This window comes from Lagopus leucura, unplaced genomic scaffold, assembly GCF_019238085.1.
Source record: "Lagopus leucura isolate 7727_CA_CO unplaced genomic scaffold, USGS_WTPT01 Super-Scaffold_100002, whole genome shotgun sequence".
Taxonomy (NCBI): domain Eukaryota; kingdom Metazoa; phylum Chordata; class Aves; order Galliformes; family Phasianidae; genus Lagopus; species Lagopus leucura.
The window spans coordinates 11,048,749-11,066,584 of record NW_024962263.1 but is presented as its reverse complement, the minus strand read 5'-3'; the positions used below and the strand labels follow the sequence as shown (position 1 = coordinate 11,066,584).

Genomic DNA, 17,836 nt, shown 5'->3' with positions numbered 1-17,836 from the left:
GCAGATTAAAATTAACTGTGTGAAAAAAAACCCAAACCCCCAAACACACCACAGAGCCACTGGTGTAACGACTGTTTGTAGCTGTCAATACACGCTGTGCTGTTGAGCAGTACCTACTCTTCACAGCAATTTTAGGAACACTGAGCACAGCAACCTGATGAGCAAATGGAGTATTTTTCTTTTTTACTGCAAGTTGAGCCCTGACTCAAACTTCTGATGCAACTGAAAACTCCAGGTTCACCAAAGATTGGTGAGTGCTGTTGGATTACAGCCAGTCTCCAGTTGTCTGAAGGAGCTGGAACGTCCATGGCTGCAGACCTGCTATCAGCACTGCACGTTCCATGTGGCAGCACTGGGCCCATTCTTACCTGGTAGGCACAGCCACCAATGCTTGGCTGCAGTTCGGGATCACGGCAGCAAAAGCAGCTGTTGGAAGCAATTTTAATTTATACAGCCCAGGAAGCAGTCAGCTGTTCTTCAGTGACTGAATGCAAAGGATAATTAGTTGCAAATTAATGTGTGGATTTAATTAGCCTGAATTAAAATCGGTTCATTCTGTTTGTGGAGGATCAAAAGTCACGGTGAGGGAGACAGACCACGGAAGGCAAACCGATGGGACAACATCTTTTTATTCTGTACATTTACATACAAAGTTTCTCAGTAGGTACAACGGATGTAACATCATGCAGACACTTAGCTTGTAAGACTGTTTTCAGTACTCGATTTAAGCTTGTGCTATGAGGAAGCACCACCAGACTATTCATGATCAAAACATACAGTAACACGATTCTTTAAAATTTCATCAGAAACCGCGATGGGGAGGGAAGTCTCACCCACACACATGACACACTGTTACTCCTTTCCCAAAACATTTTACACAATACATTTAAAATGAGGTTTGTCATTTGTCTTAAAAAAAGTTACAGTGGGGGAGATGATCCCACACTTAATAGTGTTGTCTTATGTGCCAGCTACAGGCGCAACTTGACTTGACATTCACAGAGTTCATTTAATGGCACTTCTGCTTCCAATTTGGTGACCTTTAGTGTTTGGCTCCAGGAAGTGGCAACAGTTAAGCAAAATACTTCCATTAAAGCAAAACAAAACAAAACCAACAACCATACAACAAGCGTGCTCACCGAAATTGCAAGGTAAATCAGACAGAACCCGCTCACAGGTGCCAGAAAACACCTCCAAACAGATGACAGCTTTCTCCATGCTGTCTGTATCTGTCTGTACTACGTCAGGCACTGCTTGTGTCAGACACAAGCATTACGGAAACCTTAAAAGGAAAGACAACAAAGATGAAGCATAATGCCACTTTCACGTTCTTCTTTAAAACGGGAAAGAAGGAAGAAAGCCCTTGAATGGTAAGCCAGAAGAAAAAAATCCATGGATGGGCTTAGGGGTTACTGAAGGCTCGCAGAAAAGGGCTGACGTGGACAGGACAGGACAGGACAACTCGGAGCGCTTCCTGCACTGTGGTGGCCAGAAACGGCCGTTGCAGAAAAGCAGCTCCTGGCCGTGGCTGCAGAGGAGCAGGAGGAGGAGCCCACAGCTGAGCGATGAGGCACCGAGTGTCTGCCTGCGGCCACTGCTCCGCCGAGCTCTCCCACACCCGAGAAGCTTAAGAAAAGCCTTCCAGCTACACGAGTGTGGGGAGAAGGAAACAAAAACAGAAGAAAGCACACAGAACTGTTCATCCTTTCAGGAGAAGGTGCAAAATGAGCTACTGATCTTGTGTTCTATTATCGTGACGGAGGCGGAGGGCCAAACTGGCCTGAGAAGCTGGGACTCCCCACGTTTTAGATCAGTACCGAGTATCTGTTTACAGGCAAACAAAAAAAGCCTGCAGTAATTCACATCACTTTTTAAAGAATTAACGACAACAAAAAGCGCCAAATATTCCTGTCACCTTGTGTTCATTACATAAACGTTGATGTGTTTAAACGAGCATTCTCTTCCCTGGGCCTGCCTGTCCTCAGAGAGCAAACACCACGATAGGAAACGATAAAGCGCTGTGGACAGCAGCGGTGAGCACACCGGGACCGCTGACGGTGCTGGAAGCAGCCAGCTGTGGGAAGGGGCTCCAAGAGCCGTACCGCAGCTTGAGTGCACACACAGAGACCTTTGCTATTCCCTTCAAACTTGTTCTGCCTCCTCAATTTCCCTTGTGAACCCACTTCTTCCCCCCAGTGCGTGTGGCTTGCCACAGAATTCTTATGCTGAAGGTGAGAGGTATTGCACAAATTTGGCACGTGGATACTGTGCGGACTTGAAAGGCCTTGGGTTTTCCTTAGGTGAGCACAGATCGTGGAAGTCAGCACAGAACAGAAAGAGGGAAACGGCCACTCTCAAGCTGGGCAATAAAACTTTGGTGTAAGGAAGATCAGGCTCTTGCCGTCACAGCAAGTCTAGCAAAGATGAAAAAACAGTAGTGTAATTTTGGGCAAAATCAGCATCAACTGGTCCAGTGTTTTGTACCGGGCTCAGGAAGAACCCAAATGTCCACATCCTCTGTACAAAAATTAGTAGCTTTAGGACAACATTGCTATTCTGAACACGACAAACTCTGTCACTTCTGCAGGTCTACCTGTCCTCCTGCTCGGCAGTTATCTGAGCTGTGCTGTGCACCTCAGTGCCTGCTGTGGCAGCACCTCTCTGATTTACTGGGGACTGGAAGAGGACATCAGCAGCCTAGTGGGGGATGGAAATTGTTAGGTTCAGTAGTTAGTAGACAATATACATACAGCAAAGGAGGAAGGGGGAGGGCAGGTAGAGGAGGAAAGCGCAAACAAGCGCTTTCCGTGCTTGCAAATGCAAGATGTACATCAAACAAAGTGGCAATCATATGGACACGCAATACAACATCAACATCCTGCTGCTCTGTTTGTTCAAACGTCTGCACTACTGCGCAATCACAAATGGATGGCCTGAGTGGAAAAGAGGGAGGGAGAGGAGAGAGGTTAATGACAATGCAAGAAAGCTGTTTGTTTACAGTGTCCTTGCATTGAACTGGATCCTCACAGTCATCACACAGCGAGAATCAAAAGCCGATGGCCAATGCAAGGAGTTGGTTTGGAGTCCGGAGGAAGGACGTCAAGTGGCCGTGATGGATGTGCTATCCATACAGTATGTGACAATTCGGATGTTCACTTTCTTTAGTGTAGCAGAGTGGGATTGACCCAATTCTTTTTTTTCTTTTTTTTTTTCCTTTTTTTCCTGGAAGAAAATCCTACAAAAGCAGTTGGGAAAGGGGGAAGTACAGGTAGGTTCACCATGTATTCATGGATCAGAACCACTAAACATTTCGAAAACTCCCAAGACGGCCAACAGACATTAAATCATTCACAGGCTATCCATTCTTTCCTTTTTGATAGTCACTTAAACACTCTGTCCCCTTAAATTGGTAACAAAACCTCTGGTTCTAAACACAGGCAGGGCAATGCCAGAACGCTCATTTCCCAGGAGCGGCAATCGCAGCCACACTGCCCTGGGAAATAAAAGTACAGACTGTAGCCAACACTCCTTGCTTTTTGTTCCTGCTGGTCTGTGCTCTTCTGGAGCAGTCAGTTGTAGATTCAGGACCTCCCAGTAATTAAAGCCATTCTTGGCAAAACTAATTTTTGCATCATTGGTCAAATCATTTACGTCCACATTAGTATTAAACACCAGCAGGAACAGTCTAAAATAGGCTAACAGACTTAAAATGTGTAAAGCTGATTCTTACTGAAAAATCAGCCTGTTTGGGTAGGATTTTCTTCAATGCATTTGGTGGAAAAAAAACAACCCGTACTAATTTAGAAAGTAACTTTTAAATGCACATGGGCTATAAAAAAAACCTACAAGCTGCCTAAAATGCAGTCAGAATTTGAGTCACAACAGGTTTTGCTTTGTCTCTTCTTTTTTTTTTTTTTGGTGTATACAAACACAGCAGGCAACCTGGGCACTTTGCCTTTCTACACAGGCAGAAGAATGTTGCACAAGTCAAAGTTTCAGTCGATTCAACTTTGCAGTGATACCTCCTTCCTTTAAAGGAACACAAAAACAAAACAAAAAACAACCTCCCCCCCATGGTTTCTTTCTTGGAATGGCTGCACCTCTTATAATAAGATGGCTTCATTTTTGTGATCTATGAAAGGAAAAGGAAATAAAGTGCTTCTTGAGAATAAATCAAAATAAATATACATATTTAACGGCAGGAAAAAAGAGTTCTGAAGGGCTACCTCCAGCCAGGTCTTTTCTCAGATGAGTATTTTCCCCCATAATTTTTTCAAGAGCGATCTGCACAACAGTTGATTCCTACAAGTTGCTTCAGCAACAGAGTTGAATTCCCCCAAGTCTGCATCTGCTCCATCACTGGTTCGTAAAACCTGTGCAAAACACCTTTGCCCAAAGTGCTGTTCCTCCTGCACAACAGCATCAAATAAAATACAAAAGGAAGGGGAGAAGGGGGAAAAAAAAAAAAACCAAGACAAAACAAACACCTAAGAAACAAACAAACAAACAAAAAAAAAGGAGAAAATTCACCCAGTTACATAGACTTCATCCCGTTGGCAGTGGTGTTCTCAGAGATGCCGTCGCTCACAGTTGCTGAGTCGTGAAGGCCCGAGTAGTCCTTGAGTTCAGAGTTTGTCAGGAGCAGGGGCTGCTCGCCCTTCTTGTGAGGCAGGAGGGGCTGCCTGGTGTAGTGCTCCCCATCTGGGATGTTCTCGGGCAGGTTCTGATTCTTGCTCTCCGGCAGCAGCAGGATGCAGATGATGCAGATGAGCGTACAGCAGGCAAAGATGACGTGGTGCAGGAAGTAGCCTTTCTGGTTGTGCAGCTCCATGATGGGGGCGGTCAGGCGGCCAAAACCCGCACTGGCCAGGACCAGCCCCAGCCCTCCGCCCCTGTGAACACAGCAGAGGTGTTGCTTTTCACGCCCATACCGAATTTCCCGGGAGACCGCAGCTTGGCCAATTACTGAGGCGACACCAATATGATGAGCAGCAAATGGCGCTTATTACCCGTATTCACTACCTTATATAGCCTAATTACTTCGTCTACGCCCCCAAGGGGGCACATCACACATCAATCATTAGAGCAGGGAGGGAGCTTAACACATCAGACCCCGCGGGGGGGTCTCGCAGTTTCGCAGTTGCTGACAACACAGAGGTGAGAGCACAGCCCCACACGTCTGTGCTGGAAAAGCACTTCAACGACCCTTGGCCCCAGGCTGTCTTACTGGGCAAGCAACTTGGGCACACGGACTCTGAAATCTCTGAGGCAGGGCTGTTTGCTCACAGCTTTTGTGCTGTGCAAAAATAAAACAAAATAAGGCTGTGTTGCTTTGCTGTTGTAGATAATTACTGCCTATCTGCTGCTATGAGGGGGGGGAATAATCATACTTACCCAAGCATCTTTTCACACCCACATAACTGCACCTACATAAGCAGAAGAGCAGCTGTATTGTGCGAGTATGTGGCCAGCCCTCTAAAACATTCCAAGTGCTCTCGTATTTAATAAGGACAAACCAGATTTTGCTTAGCATCCTGCTTAGACAAAACACACAAGAAGTGGTAGGCACAGAAGCCTATTTTGGCTGTCCCCAAAGTATCTGGCAGCAATGGCCAGCGGAGGCAGGAGATGAGGCTTCACAGACCATTGCCTCACTCTGTTGTACCAAGCACTGAGTGCTGAAATATTTTTCCTATGAAATGTGTTGGGGCTGGAACCTCTACACGCACTGGTGTTGTACCAACATGAATCATTTTCAGGAAAAAAAAGATAACACAGCAAGTGGTTGAAATAGGAGAATAAGTCAAGAGTTCAGGGATTCATTTCTGAGACCTCTTCCTGACTCGCCATGAGGCAGGTGCCTCACCTCACTCTTGCTTTCCTTGTGTACTCAAGTGCTGTGCATCAAGGAGTGACAAAAAGGTGAATACAGGTAAATGCTTAAATTATAAATACGGAACTTCACAGAATATTCTTTATGGCACAAATGCTTATTTATTAAAGCAACGTGCCAGAGTACTAGCTCATGCACGCAAGCACCAAAAAAGAGGGAAAAGGCGTTAAAGCTCAAAAAGAACTGTGAAGTGTGAAACCAGCCTCTTCTGTCACCCCATCACAAGAATGGAAATGTTTGCACTGGCTGCATTCCGTGCCATTTCGGCTCTGGGTTATGCAAGCAGCCCCTCTAGCAACGCCTTACCTTCCCTGAAGCCTCTCCAAGCCCTGTGCACACCCAGCCACGTGGTCAGAGCTGCCCCATCCCGCCTGGTGACACCGCAGACACGTGCAGACCTGTTTCTGTGGCAGGAACACCGAGATCTCTGGGCTGTCACCCACAGCTGTCCCCTTAGCTGCATCCCACAGAGCTGCAGCATGCCCTTCCCAAGGCTCCCTCTCCTGCACAGGGAGGTCAGGCCCGGTGGCAGAGATGTGCGGGTTTCAAAAAACGCTCCTTAGGACAAAAATTCCTGTATGTACCTTCTATTTCTCCAGACTTGGTGAAGCTCTTTTCATAGACAAGAGTGAATTTTCCCCAAATACTGCAAAGGCCCTAATTAAAACCTTGCCAGCTTTCCAATGGCAATTTAGAAACCTCGCTGAATGCGCCCCTTGTGCAAGCAGCCTTCCTGCAGCTTCATTAACAGGCTCACATGGGTGCTCTGCACAACTTCCCTCCTGAACACATGGTGAGCTGCTCTCCAAGTTGGCTCGCTCACATCAGCACTTGCTACAGATACACTGCATCTCAGTGAGCAAGGGGACCTGAGGATCCTTCAAAGCAGCTGCAGAAGGACATCGGAGAGGCTGAAAGGAAGCAGGAAAAGGCAACAAAGGCAGCTCTGTCACTACAAGGCAAGCAGCTCCACGTTTGGAAGGGGAAAAAAATACAGTTTTTCCATATCACGGCAGTAATTAGAACAAGCATTACTTTACCCTGCCCTCAGAAACTGGCAGGAGAACGACTGAAAATAGATGTTGGTGAGTGCTTGGTTTTTTTATGTCTGACTGTATTGCAAATATGAAAATGGGAAGAAAAAAAAAAAAAAGAAAGCAGCACGCTCTGAGAACAGGGAAGCAATGCCACCACTAGGGAGCAGACAGAGCTCATGCTGCTGCACAGCAGTTAGCAGGTGGCCTGGCAGCCCTGCTCTGTCCTGACAGGGCCTGTGTACCAAACGGCTGCTCTGTGCAGGCAGCGTCCATCGGAATGCAGCACAACATCCTTCCCTGTGCTCTTGGCCTGAGCCCGGCTGAGCCTAAGTGGAAGGACTCACCCTTCTCAGCTTAGCACAGAGCACCATCATCCTATTTTGAGTGGGCCGTCTGTCCTCAGAACCAACTGCTTATTAGGACTTTATCCTGTTTGCTCAGCTGCTTCTAAAGTCAGCCCCTGAACACTCCTATAGCTTTTCCCAGCCTTCTTCTTACATGAACAGCCTACTGGAGGCTCAGCTTCAGGCTGGAGTTTAGACACCTTTGAAAAGACCAGATCCCAGTAAACAGCACCATACCCTACTGGAAAGTCAGCTTTAGACATCTGTTGCTGGATAAAGCTCCTAACACAGCCATCACTGCCCATGCTTCATTTCTCTGCCTGGGGTGGAGGCAAAAGCAGGACACCAAGAGAACTCCTGGTCCAGGCCTCTTCTCCACTCGTCAGCGACACAGAGGACAGGGGGACAACACCACACTTTCCTCAGCCCATTCATGCTGAGGAGCTGTGAAATCCATGGTGGTAATCTCATCAGGATTACTGGAGATGGACTACCAGTGTTATCTGATGCTCAGAATCAGTAGCTGGAAGTCCCTGTTACAAATAAACCCTTTGACCAGAGAAACCTCAGAGACAGCCCCAGCCTCTCACTACTTCTCTTTTCCACAGGGCTCCTCAAGATTCAATAAAATACACAGTATGATGCTCTGAAACACTACGGGACATCAGAATACCAGTGGTATTCTGGAAAAGAGGCAATGAGGCCAGAGCCCACCACAGTGCAAGACACGGCTTAACTCTACTTCCACCCAAGACATGTTTACAGACTGCCCTGAGAGCCACAGCATAATTACAGCCCCAACCAGATGTCAGCAACAGGTTTGCAATGGTAGGACTGCAAAGAGCTGCAGAGTATCATCATCCCTATTTATAAACAGGGACCCTGAGGCACATCCAGCTATTGTCACTTGCCTGGTGTCACCCAGCAGAGCCAGGGCAAGCAGAACTTTGGTTCCCAGACAGGAATTTGTCCCCCTCTCTGTTACAACATGAGCAATTTAAGGAAAAGGTTGCTAGGTTCACACTGCATATCTGATCCCACTTAGCAGATTCCGTTCTAGAGGACTCGGCCAATTCCTTATCTGCATGCCTTTCAAACAGAGATGAGGAGAAATTAAAGAGGCATAAAGAGACCAAACAATTGACAGGCACATAAATATATAGCTGCTAGTGTTTTGGGCCGCTGTGCAATCTCCTCTCACACTGCCCTTCCCTGTGGGAATAATATTATCTGTAAAATACATTCACAAAGTCACAGAGCTTAGAAGAGCAGGCTGTGGACTGAAGGGACTGGTAAATCTGACAGTTCTGTTATAATGCTTTTACAAAGTTATTGAAAAATGAGTAATTGGAGGGGAAGAGGGAAGCTCAGAACCTCCTCCTCCCCGCTTCCCTCTCCCTCCCACTCGTATGACCTACATTCCTATGAAATTCAATGGGAATCAGAGCGGCCTCCTGAATCGCCGTGGCACTGCTGAAAGCATTACCCAGAACACACAAGCGCAAACTTCGTGCCGGGAAAGATAACGCTGAATAAATAAAATGGTACATGAGCCACAGATACAGACAATTGACACAAGGCTCTCCAGAGATCATCTGCCTGAGTTCTACTACCGCCCAGCATGACAGCACTCTCCTTCAGAGAAACACTGAGCCTTGGCTAAGGTAGACTTCCAGGCAAAGAGAAAAATGGCAAAGAGGTGGAGTATGATTCTGCAGTAAAGGCTAAACAGAGTGGTACTGTAGGCGAGGCTGCAGATCCTCAGAGCACCTGTGTACTCCTGCAGCACTGAACACTGCATACTGCAGCATCTCCTCTCCACTGAACCACTCCTATAGCAGGATTAACTCACCCTATGGAAGCAGGGAAGTGACTGCAGCTGTCCTTCTCTGCACACCTGTGTAAATCTATCTTATACCCAGCTGTGGGCTCACACAGTTACCACTTGCACAAATCCAGCAGGGTAAGCAGAGTAACAAAATGGTGCGAAACTACAGAATCCGCTTCAGCTAAGTAATTTAGACCATACCGTGCTGTGAACAAATGCAGTTCATGTGATGACTAGCCTGCTGAAAATCACCATGATGGGGTATGAGGTGGAGCCATCTGAAACAAAGCCACTCTGTCCTCAGACAGGCATTTACTTGGACAGACAGACTGCAGCGATTAAAAAGCGGCTCGGAAATTACTGTGTGGTCTCCAATCATGGGAGATTTCCCCCCCAGCCCGTACTATACGTTAACTTACACAGCCAGTTATCAAGAAAATGAGTTTAATTTCTTCCCTGCCCAATAAGGTGAGGGGCCCTGGTGTCTCACCTTATTACTGTGGGTGTGATTTCGGCACAGAAGAATACGCTGAGACTTCCAACGGCATGCGAAGAAAACATCCCCACAATGGAAAATGCGGTGGAGAACTTGTCCTTGACACTGTCACTCATACCTGTCAAGACAAGGATGTGCATGAAAAGAGAGAATGAGGCCAAATCTCCAAGTAGGAAAACAAGAAAACAGGTCTACGTTACTCATTCTCCCTAAATAAGGATTTGAGTCATTTCTGTAAAGCTAATTTAAAACAGGTATTTATAAAATCCTTTCCCAAGCATCCAAGACATAAACACGGATGAAAAAACATTGTAATGTCATGCCAAAAATGGCAGTGATCTTTACATTGTTTGTGCTCAGCCACCACAAAAAAGCAGAAGACCAAAAAAAGCCCCACCTATTTGGGCAGCCTTTTAGGCACCAGACGCTGCCCTCCCAAATCTGACAGACAGGCAGATGCAGGCGGTGTTCATCAGGTTGCAGCACCTACAGCTCAAAGCCCTGGGTGCTGGAGAGGCTCGTGGGACAGCAGGGGAGGAAAACAGAAGTGCTCCCACTTCCATTACACCTGCCAATGCCCTGCGAGTGATGGGTCTGCAGACCATTCCAACTCAGCGTGACCTCACTTGTGTTGGATCCAATGGATGACCACCCACTTACGTTCTTGCTGAAAATATCAGCTCTTGGGAGAGCAAAAAGTATGCAAGTCCTTAGGTCACAACTTCTGCAGTGTACTGAATGATTCCCACAGCCAGCTGAGGGCTAAGCCCTTTCTGCCATGCACACCAAGTCTGTAGGAGAAGACAAATCCTGCTGGCAGACAGAGGTGTGAGCACAGTGCTTTGCACACCAGGGCTCTGTGCTTCCTGCACATTGCAGACATGTATGTAAACCGTACCTGAGTCTGGAAGTTGACTGTATTTTCCAATCACTGCATCCAACATCACGAAGTTACAATATGATAAAAATAAGAGAGGGAGAGAAAACAAGAGTGTACTGTTGTTACTCATGCAGCTCATCCAGAGTAAAAGACAAGGCAAGCCCCGCATGCCTCCCTCAGCCCCACGCACTCCTCCTGTCCCACAGCCCCCTGATGCGACATGCCAGCTACAACCAAATAAATGCTAATGAAATGGTGACAATAACAGGGGCAAAGCATTTTGAAGAGAACCAGAATTACTGCTGAGCTAACACAAAGGCCTCTTTCTTGTTAACAAAGGAGAAGAGAAACTGTCCCTATCCTGCAGCCCCAAGCAGATGGCCAATGCAGGCTCTGCTTGGAAAGCAAAGCTCTCAGTGTTAGCATCACTGTGTGGTGAACGACCTCCTCCCTTGGCAGCAATGCAAGGGGCAACCTAGGGTCTGGAGCAAGGATGAGCCTCAATGCCTGCTGCTGATGGATACACTCCCTCTCCCCACTTCTGCAATTCCCATTTCATTTGGGAATTTGGGTAATTACACCCAAATTATGCTAAGCTGAAACATAAAGCTGTAACAGATACAATATTCCGTAGGGTCACTGCTTCTCTCCAAATGCTGTCCAGCAGTTTTGGGGAAGAAGTGGGGTATGGTCTAGAGCAGGAAAACAAGCTGCTCCAAAGCTCAAGGCTGCCTTTCACTCCTCTTTTCACAAAGAAATAGGGGAAGGAAAGAAGGGACAGTCTACAGGAACAGGGCATCTACTGAAGTCCACGTGTCAGCACAGCAGAAAACACCTAGGGTCTGTGGCTGTTCTTAGATTTTAGCAACTTGGTGTCATAGAATGGTGTGGGTTGGATGGGCCCACTCAGCTCCAAACCCCTGCTGTGGGCAGGGCTGCCCCCCACCAGCTCAGGCTGCCAGGGCCCCATCCAACCTGGGCTTCAGCCTCCAGGGATGGGGCACCACAGCTTCTCCGGGCAGCTGTGCCCACAAAACCACACAGACCCGTCATGGAAAAGGTTCTAGCAATTCTTACAGGATGGTTCCCCACCATCAGCCCTTGTTGTTGCTGAAAAACTGAAACCGGATTTTAATGGCTCCAGTGTACCTTCTCTCTACAAAGCAATTACGTTTATTACCTTGGCAGCCTCCACAAATATATGATGCCCTTAGAAATAAAGATGAATGTATTGTAGAGACCCTGCTGGACACCATCACAAGAACCTGGAGTTTCGGGAGAACACACACACACACACACACAGTGCATCTGCATGTCACAGTACTTCAGAACATGAGACGAGGTATAGAGCTTCTCCCCTTTCAGCTGATGCTTTTGGGCACAGTAAATGAGCTCAAAGGAAATGTGAACATCTGTACTAAGTGGAGAGCAACATTGGAGCCTCCTCAATGTCCTGAAAGATATTCACTGTTCCCCCTTCCCACTTCCACAAACAGTGTGTTCACGAAAGGTTGACTTGGTCAACACTTTCAGGAAACATGGTCTATAAATATGGGCAACACTTGCTGGCCAAGGGCTCCCCCTCAACATGCGGGAATGTAAAAATCTTTCCATCCTCAATGCAAAAACCCTCTCTCATTAAAGCTCTGAAGTCATTTCTAAACTTAGAAGTGGAAAACAGCCACAAGCAGTGTTCTCGTGTTTGTCACAATTCCAGTTTGTCCAGAGGCACGTCTCAGTCTCCCAATAGCAGCCAGAGGAGGGGGAGAGACTCTTGCTTTTGAAAGGAACAATCGCTCTGACAAGCTGCATCACCTCCTAAATCATACCTACATATACATGTAGATCTTGCACACATGCCACAGCAGAAGTAGAGCTCCTCAGCTGTGTTTCATTGCTACCCTCACATTACTTGGAAGTAGCAAGATGGCCAGATTAGGCAGAAGACATACACCTATTGCTTTAACTTCTGCTTCTTTTAGAGGCCATGTAGAAAGCAGACCCAAGTGGGAAGGTTCCTTCCATCCCAAGCCTTTACTCAGCTCTTTTCCCAAAGCATATTTCACTGAAATAAATGCTTTTTTGTTTGCTTGTCTTATGTGACAGAACTAGAAGCAGCACCAACACTCAATGAGCTTCACCACTGGGACTCACCCAGAACACAATTCCTCTTCTTAATGAATCTAAGGCAACAACTGTTCGGAGAATCCTTCAGATAAATTCAGCTGCTGAAGCTAAGCAGGTGTACTGCACATCAAATCTGAGAAAGTAATGGAAACATTCCCTGGTCCCTTATCCAAAGATCATTGGAGGTGGGGGGGAATCGACCTAAACTGCATAACATTTTCCATCAACTCTATGAACATGCTAAAATAAATTCTCCCCTCCCATTAAAAAAAAAAAAAACCATGGAGAACCTTCATCCAACATTTGAGAGTGAACTGTTAACTCCGGCAGAGTGTAAATCTCTGTACCTGCCCAGTGCAAGGAAACATCGAAAAGGAGACTCCTATGAGCACCTAATGATGTTCTACTTTAACTGATAAAAGGGAGCCAAAATATACTATACTCTAAGTGACACTTCTGCTATCACCGTCAGCAGATCACACGGCATAGCAATCAGCCACGTTCCCACACAGCTACTTTGGCTGTCAGACTTTCCACCACCAATTGCTGTGACCTTTTTACCCCTACATGCCACACTCAGCCTCCCGCGGTCCTGAGAAGCACATCTCCAACTCACAGTTCAGAAGGCCCAGCTGAAGAAGCGATGCCAGAGCTGTAAGGATCATGAAGAGCAGGAGCCCTCCTCTCCTCCCCAGGAACCCAACCACGGGGCACATAGCCAGGCAGGATGCCAGCGCAATCCCAGCCATGGTATAGTAGTCTGCATAGAAGTTCTGGGTAATCGTCATCTTCGCTTCGTGCCCCATCATGCTTTTTGCAAAACAGTGGTGAATGCCGTAGCCAGTCAGCCTAGGGAAAGGACAGCCAGAGATCAGGACCACGTACTGCAATGTAACTCAGCACAGGAACATATTCACGTGGGAAGCATTTCTGCTGTGAGAATACAACGCCGACTGCAAAAAGACCCATTTCTAGTTAGCTTTCCAGGTGCTATCATTAAAATAAGACATCACTAAAATCATTAACAAAAATCCTTATTCAAGCGGAGATTTGCAATCTACTGTCTTTATTTGCAAAGCTTTTGGTCAAGATCAGGATATGATAAACTTTGTAAGGACTCTTAGTACCAACTCAATGATCCTTACGGTCTCTTCCAACTTGGGATATTCTGTGACTCTAAGATTCTGTGACTGGTTTTCCCAACACATTTTGGAACCCATCCTTGAACTATTTCCAACATACCCAACTGCTGACCCCACTCAACCAGCACTGCTGTGACAAAGCAACCCGTGTGCTTGGGCAGCAAAACACGCACAATACAAAAACCTCTTCCAGAAAGACCCTCCTGCCCACGGCACTGCATCCTACTACGGATGGCATCTCACCCCCCACATTAGCCTGTTACAACTGAAAACCCCTTAGAAATAAGCATTCAAAGCCACACATCGTTCTTCAATGATTATTACTATGATGAAATAATAACCCCTAGTTCAGCCTACACACGTGTATCACATTAGAGCAATCTCTCTCCTTTTAGAAGGTTCTTCATGATGCCAACCTTCCACATCTCGTTGCACTGTTATATTCCTCTTCTCCCTGTCCTTTCCTCTCAATGCAAGAAAGAAAAAATAAAGAAGACAAGGAAGGGAGAGCAGGGAGGCTGGAGGCAGAGAAATCACTGTGAGAAGCCCACACGTCACAGCGTGTGGTGCCATGCTGCACTGCACCAGCACGGCTTTGGCAGGAGGTTGATGCTCTCAACTCAACAACCCCAGGGCAGCAGCAGTACTCCTGCAGGGAAGGGCCTCCTGCCCCAGCACCTACACCTGACAAACCTACTGCAAGCTCATGTCAAATTGATGGTGCCTCACAGCTGCAGAGCCAGGTCTCCAAAAATGAATGGCAGGTACATTATAGTGATACACCTCTATCCTCCTGAGTGTCAGCAACTTGAAGCATTGTCAGTGTAAACTGGGTATTAAAGCACAGAAACAGCTGGGGAATACACAATTGCTGAGTGTGTGACTACTCGGAGCCTAGGGAATTTTTCTTGCTACCTTGTGAATCAACACCAGAGTTCAAGAACACTTCCTCCAGCACTGCACTCCTCCCCCAACAACAAGCAGCTATGCAGTTACCTGCCATTATAGAGGAATGACACCTGCTTTGGGTATCTAGACAACACCTCCTTCTAAGTGAAATATTAACTAGAAAAATCATAGAATCATAGCATCACAGAATCACAAGGTTGGAAACGACCTATAAGATCATCTAGTCCAACCATCTCCTCCTCCATTTTTTAATAATGGAGCAGCATTAACCAGCTTCTATCTTCTCCCCTTCTCCTGCTTACATGCACACATGCTTGCTAAGGTTGATATTTAGGCCATAACCAATAAACTAGATTAGCTTATCATCTGTGCTTTGCTACCCAGTCTGCTTCCCCACAAATTGCTCAGTTATCTTGCTGAAACTGAAGACATTTATCTGCCTTGATAACTCACTACTCCCTGAGAAAGGTTCTTCCTCCATGCCTCATCCACACTGCTAAAACTTAGTACAGCCCCATGCAACAGAATCAACAGAACTTAGATTTATTTTTTCCCACCTCGTAAAGACAAACATGAAAGCAATTTCCTTAAACACACATCAGCTGCACACTCCATACGGATGGCAAACAGCCTCCATACGCTATTGCTCTAGGTCACTCTGTGGGCTCCCTAGTTCTAGGTTAGGGAATCTCCAAATACGTGCCACTAGAAATGGTGTGGGTAACAGGGAGAATTCCCCCGTATTTCCACATACAGCTGCATGGGAACTGCTGAATCACAACCTGAACCTGTGATTGATCACCCAAGGTGAGCAATGAGTCAGCCCTGAGAGCACAGGTGAAGGCAATTCACCTGTGCTGCTGGAAGCGGTGGAGCCTGGCTCCACTTCTCCTAGATCCCATTTAAGAGCTGACTACCAGTAGGGAAGGATCTCTTTCCTGGAGATCCCTCCCTTGGAGTTTTACAGTGAGTCTAACATAGGGGTAAGCACTCTATCTATTCTTTCTTTGGTGTAATAACCTGCTTAGCTAAACTCTCTTGTATTTCATAATTATAACATCTGTATATTCACTGAGTATACAACAGCTAACTCTGGTTATTCAATATGCTTGCTTAGCCTAAGAACAAAACACTGCTTCAGAACTAGGCCAAATACTGATAGATGGCAAAGAGGAATGTAAAGCCCTAAAAAGAGAGTTGGTTCCACAACCAATGCAGAAACTGCATGCCTTTCAGCAGCTGTCTTCTCTGGTTCATGCCTCTATTAGCAGGGACAATGGCTGTAGAGTGGGGCCACGAACTGGGGAAGAAAAAGCCACAAGAGCACTGCAGACTTCCTAAGGAGAACAGAGGATGTACAGATGTCCAGTTTGCTCCCACTTCCCACTGAAAAAATCTCAGAACCAAATTCTAATGGGCATTCTAGAAAAATTAGAAAATATCCTTTCTATGAGCTGGATTTCATTAGAAGTTAAATCTACAGCCTATCCATTTGCTTTAAACAGAGTGCTCAATTTTGGACAGGTCTCAGAGACTGTAACCAGCAAAATTCTCAGGCAGAGGCTTCACTTTGCACCCATAAGCACATACTAGCTGAAGCTTCAGGACACAGGGATTGCATTGCTCTATTCTTGATTAGAGAGATTTGAAACAACTTTACAGTTTCTTTTTGAGGCCACATCAAGGGCACTGTTGTACAAAGGAGTTTGCTGGTAAGCAACATCTTCCTCTGTGACGCAGCTATATCAGCTTGTGCTCCTGTGGTATTAATGATTTCAAAAATCCCCTCCAGGATGTCAGCAGCAGATGTAAGCATGTGGCTGTGTGAGATCTGTCAGAGCAGTTCTGATGGCAGTGCACTTGCAGCATGACAACTGGTGCTGCTGTCTGAAATGACCACTTCCTCCACTTTGCCACATAAAATAGTTTCCCTGCAACAGCTGGTACTTCTCCATGGTTTTTACCAGAGGCTCAAGCTAAAATTCCCTCACTAGAGAGCCCCTATCGTTTCCCATTGTTGCTTTCAGTTCACCAACCATAAAAATACTCAAACAGAAACACAATACGAGACTTACGAGTTCACACACAATACCACAATGTTTTTCCACAGGTTCCTGGTTCCCACCACTTTGATAATGCAGACTTTCTTCGATCTCCTAGTGATCTCCTTTTCCAGCTCTGAAACAAAGAAAATGAACCAAATTATTTGGTAACTAGTGATAGGACTAATAGAATAGTGATAGGAGAGTTAATGGCCTTAAGTTGCACCAAGAGAGGTTCAGGTTTGATGTTTGGAAAAATGTCTTCTAAGAAGGAGTAGTAAAGCACTGGAATGAGTTGCCCAGGGAAGTAATGAATACCTCCACTGTCCCTGGAGGTATTCAGGAAATGCGTGGATGTGGCACTGAGGGGCACGGTTAGTGGCATGGGTTGATAGTTTGAACCAGATGATCTTAGTTGTCTCTTCTAACCTTACTGATTCTATTCTTTCAATGATGACAAAGAGAAGGAGCAGCTTAGTGAACTACTGATATCTCAGGGATGTTCTGGAGAGTGGGATACTGCTGATGGTTACACTAGTGCAAGTTACAAGAAGCACAACTGCCTGCCTGAATTGCACCCCAGGTTTTGCTCTTCTTCCAGGCTTCCCTCAGCAACCACTGCCTTAAGGCTGAAGAACTGCCCAAGAGTCCCTTCAGACAACAGCCTTCCTGCACGTGAGAACGTTATCTAGAAAGCAGGCAGTATGGAATGTGGTCCTAGCAAGCAAAATGTTGTGAAGATCTTCAGGATTCTGCTGACTTCTAAATACTCACGGGCAGCACCATGCTCATGAAAGGTCCCTGAGTTGTGTTAGAATTTGTGCATTTCTGTAACACACATCTGAAATCCACTGGGAAGGACTGGAGTTCCAACCTGATTTGTGGGGGAATCCTCTCAGTTTTTTCTGATACCTGTGTTTAAGCCAAGTGCTCATAGCACTATGCCAGTTCATCCTCCTCCCCCTCATGTTTGAAATATTTGAAATCATTTTGAAAGATGCCCTACAATGAAGACATTTCCTTAGGGAAAAAATCCTGAGCATCATCAGTGACTTTTTCAAAACTAAAGCTGTGTCACGTCCTTAAACTGCTGAGCGAACTGCAAGACAACTTCTATTTCCAATCCTGTAGTAACACA

The 17,836-nt window shown here is 46.2% G+C and overlaps 1 protein-coding gene across 1 annotated transcript in view; it reads right to left on the bottom strand.

Moving 5' to 3' along the window:
• Nucleotides 1-611: 611 nt before the first annotated feature.
• The window catches only part of SLC22A23 (solute carrier family 22 member 23), a 95,646-nt gene continuing 78,421 nt past the window's right edge, over nucleotides 612-17,836 (bottom strand). Inside the window, 5 exon segments of the mRNA XM_042868643.1 lie at nucleotides 612-4,892; nucleotides 9,593-9,716; nucleotides 10,497-10,529; nucleotides 13,222-13,454; nucleotides 16,732-16,834. Of these exon segments, the coding sequence (XP_042724577.1) occupies nucleotides 4,535-4,892; nucleotides 9,593-9,716; nucleotides 10,497-10,529; nucleotides 13,222-13,454; nucleotides 16,732-16,834 (851 nt within the window). The 3' untranslated portion in view covers nucleotides 612-4,534.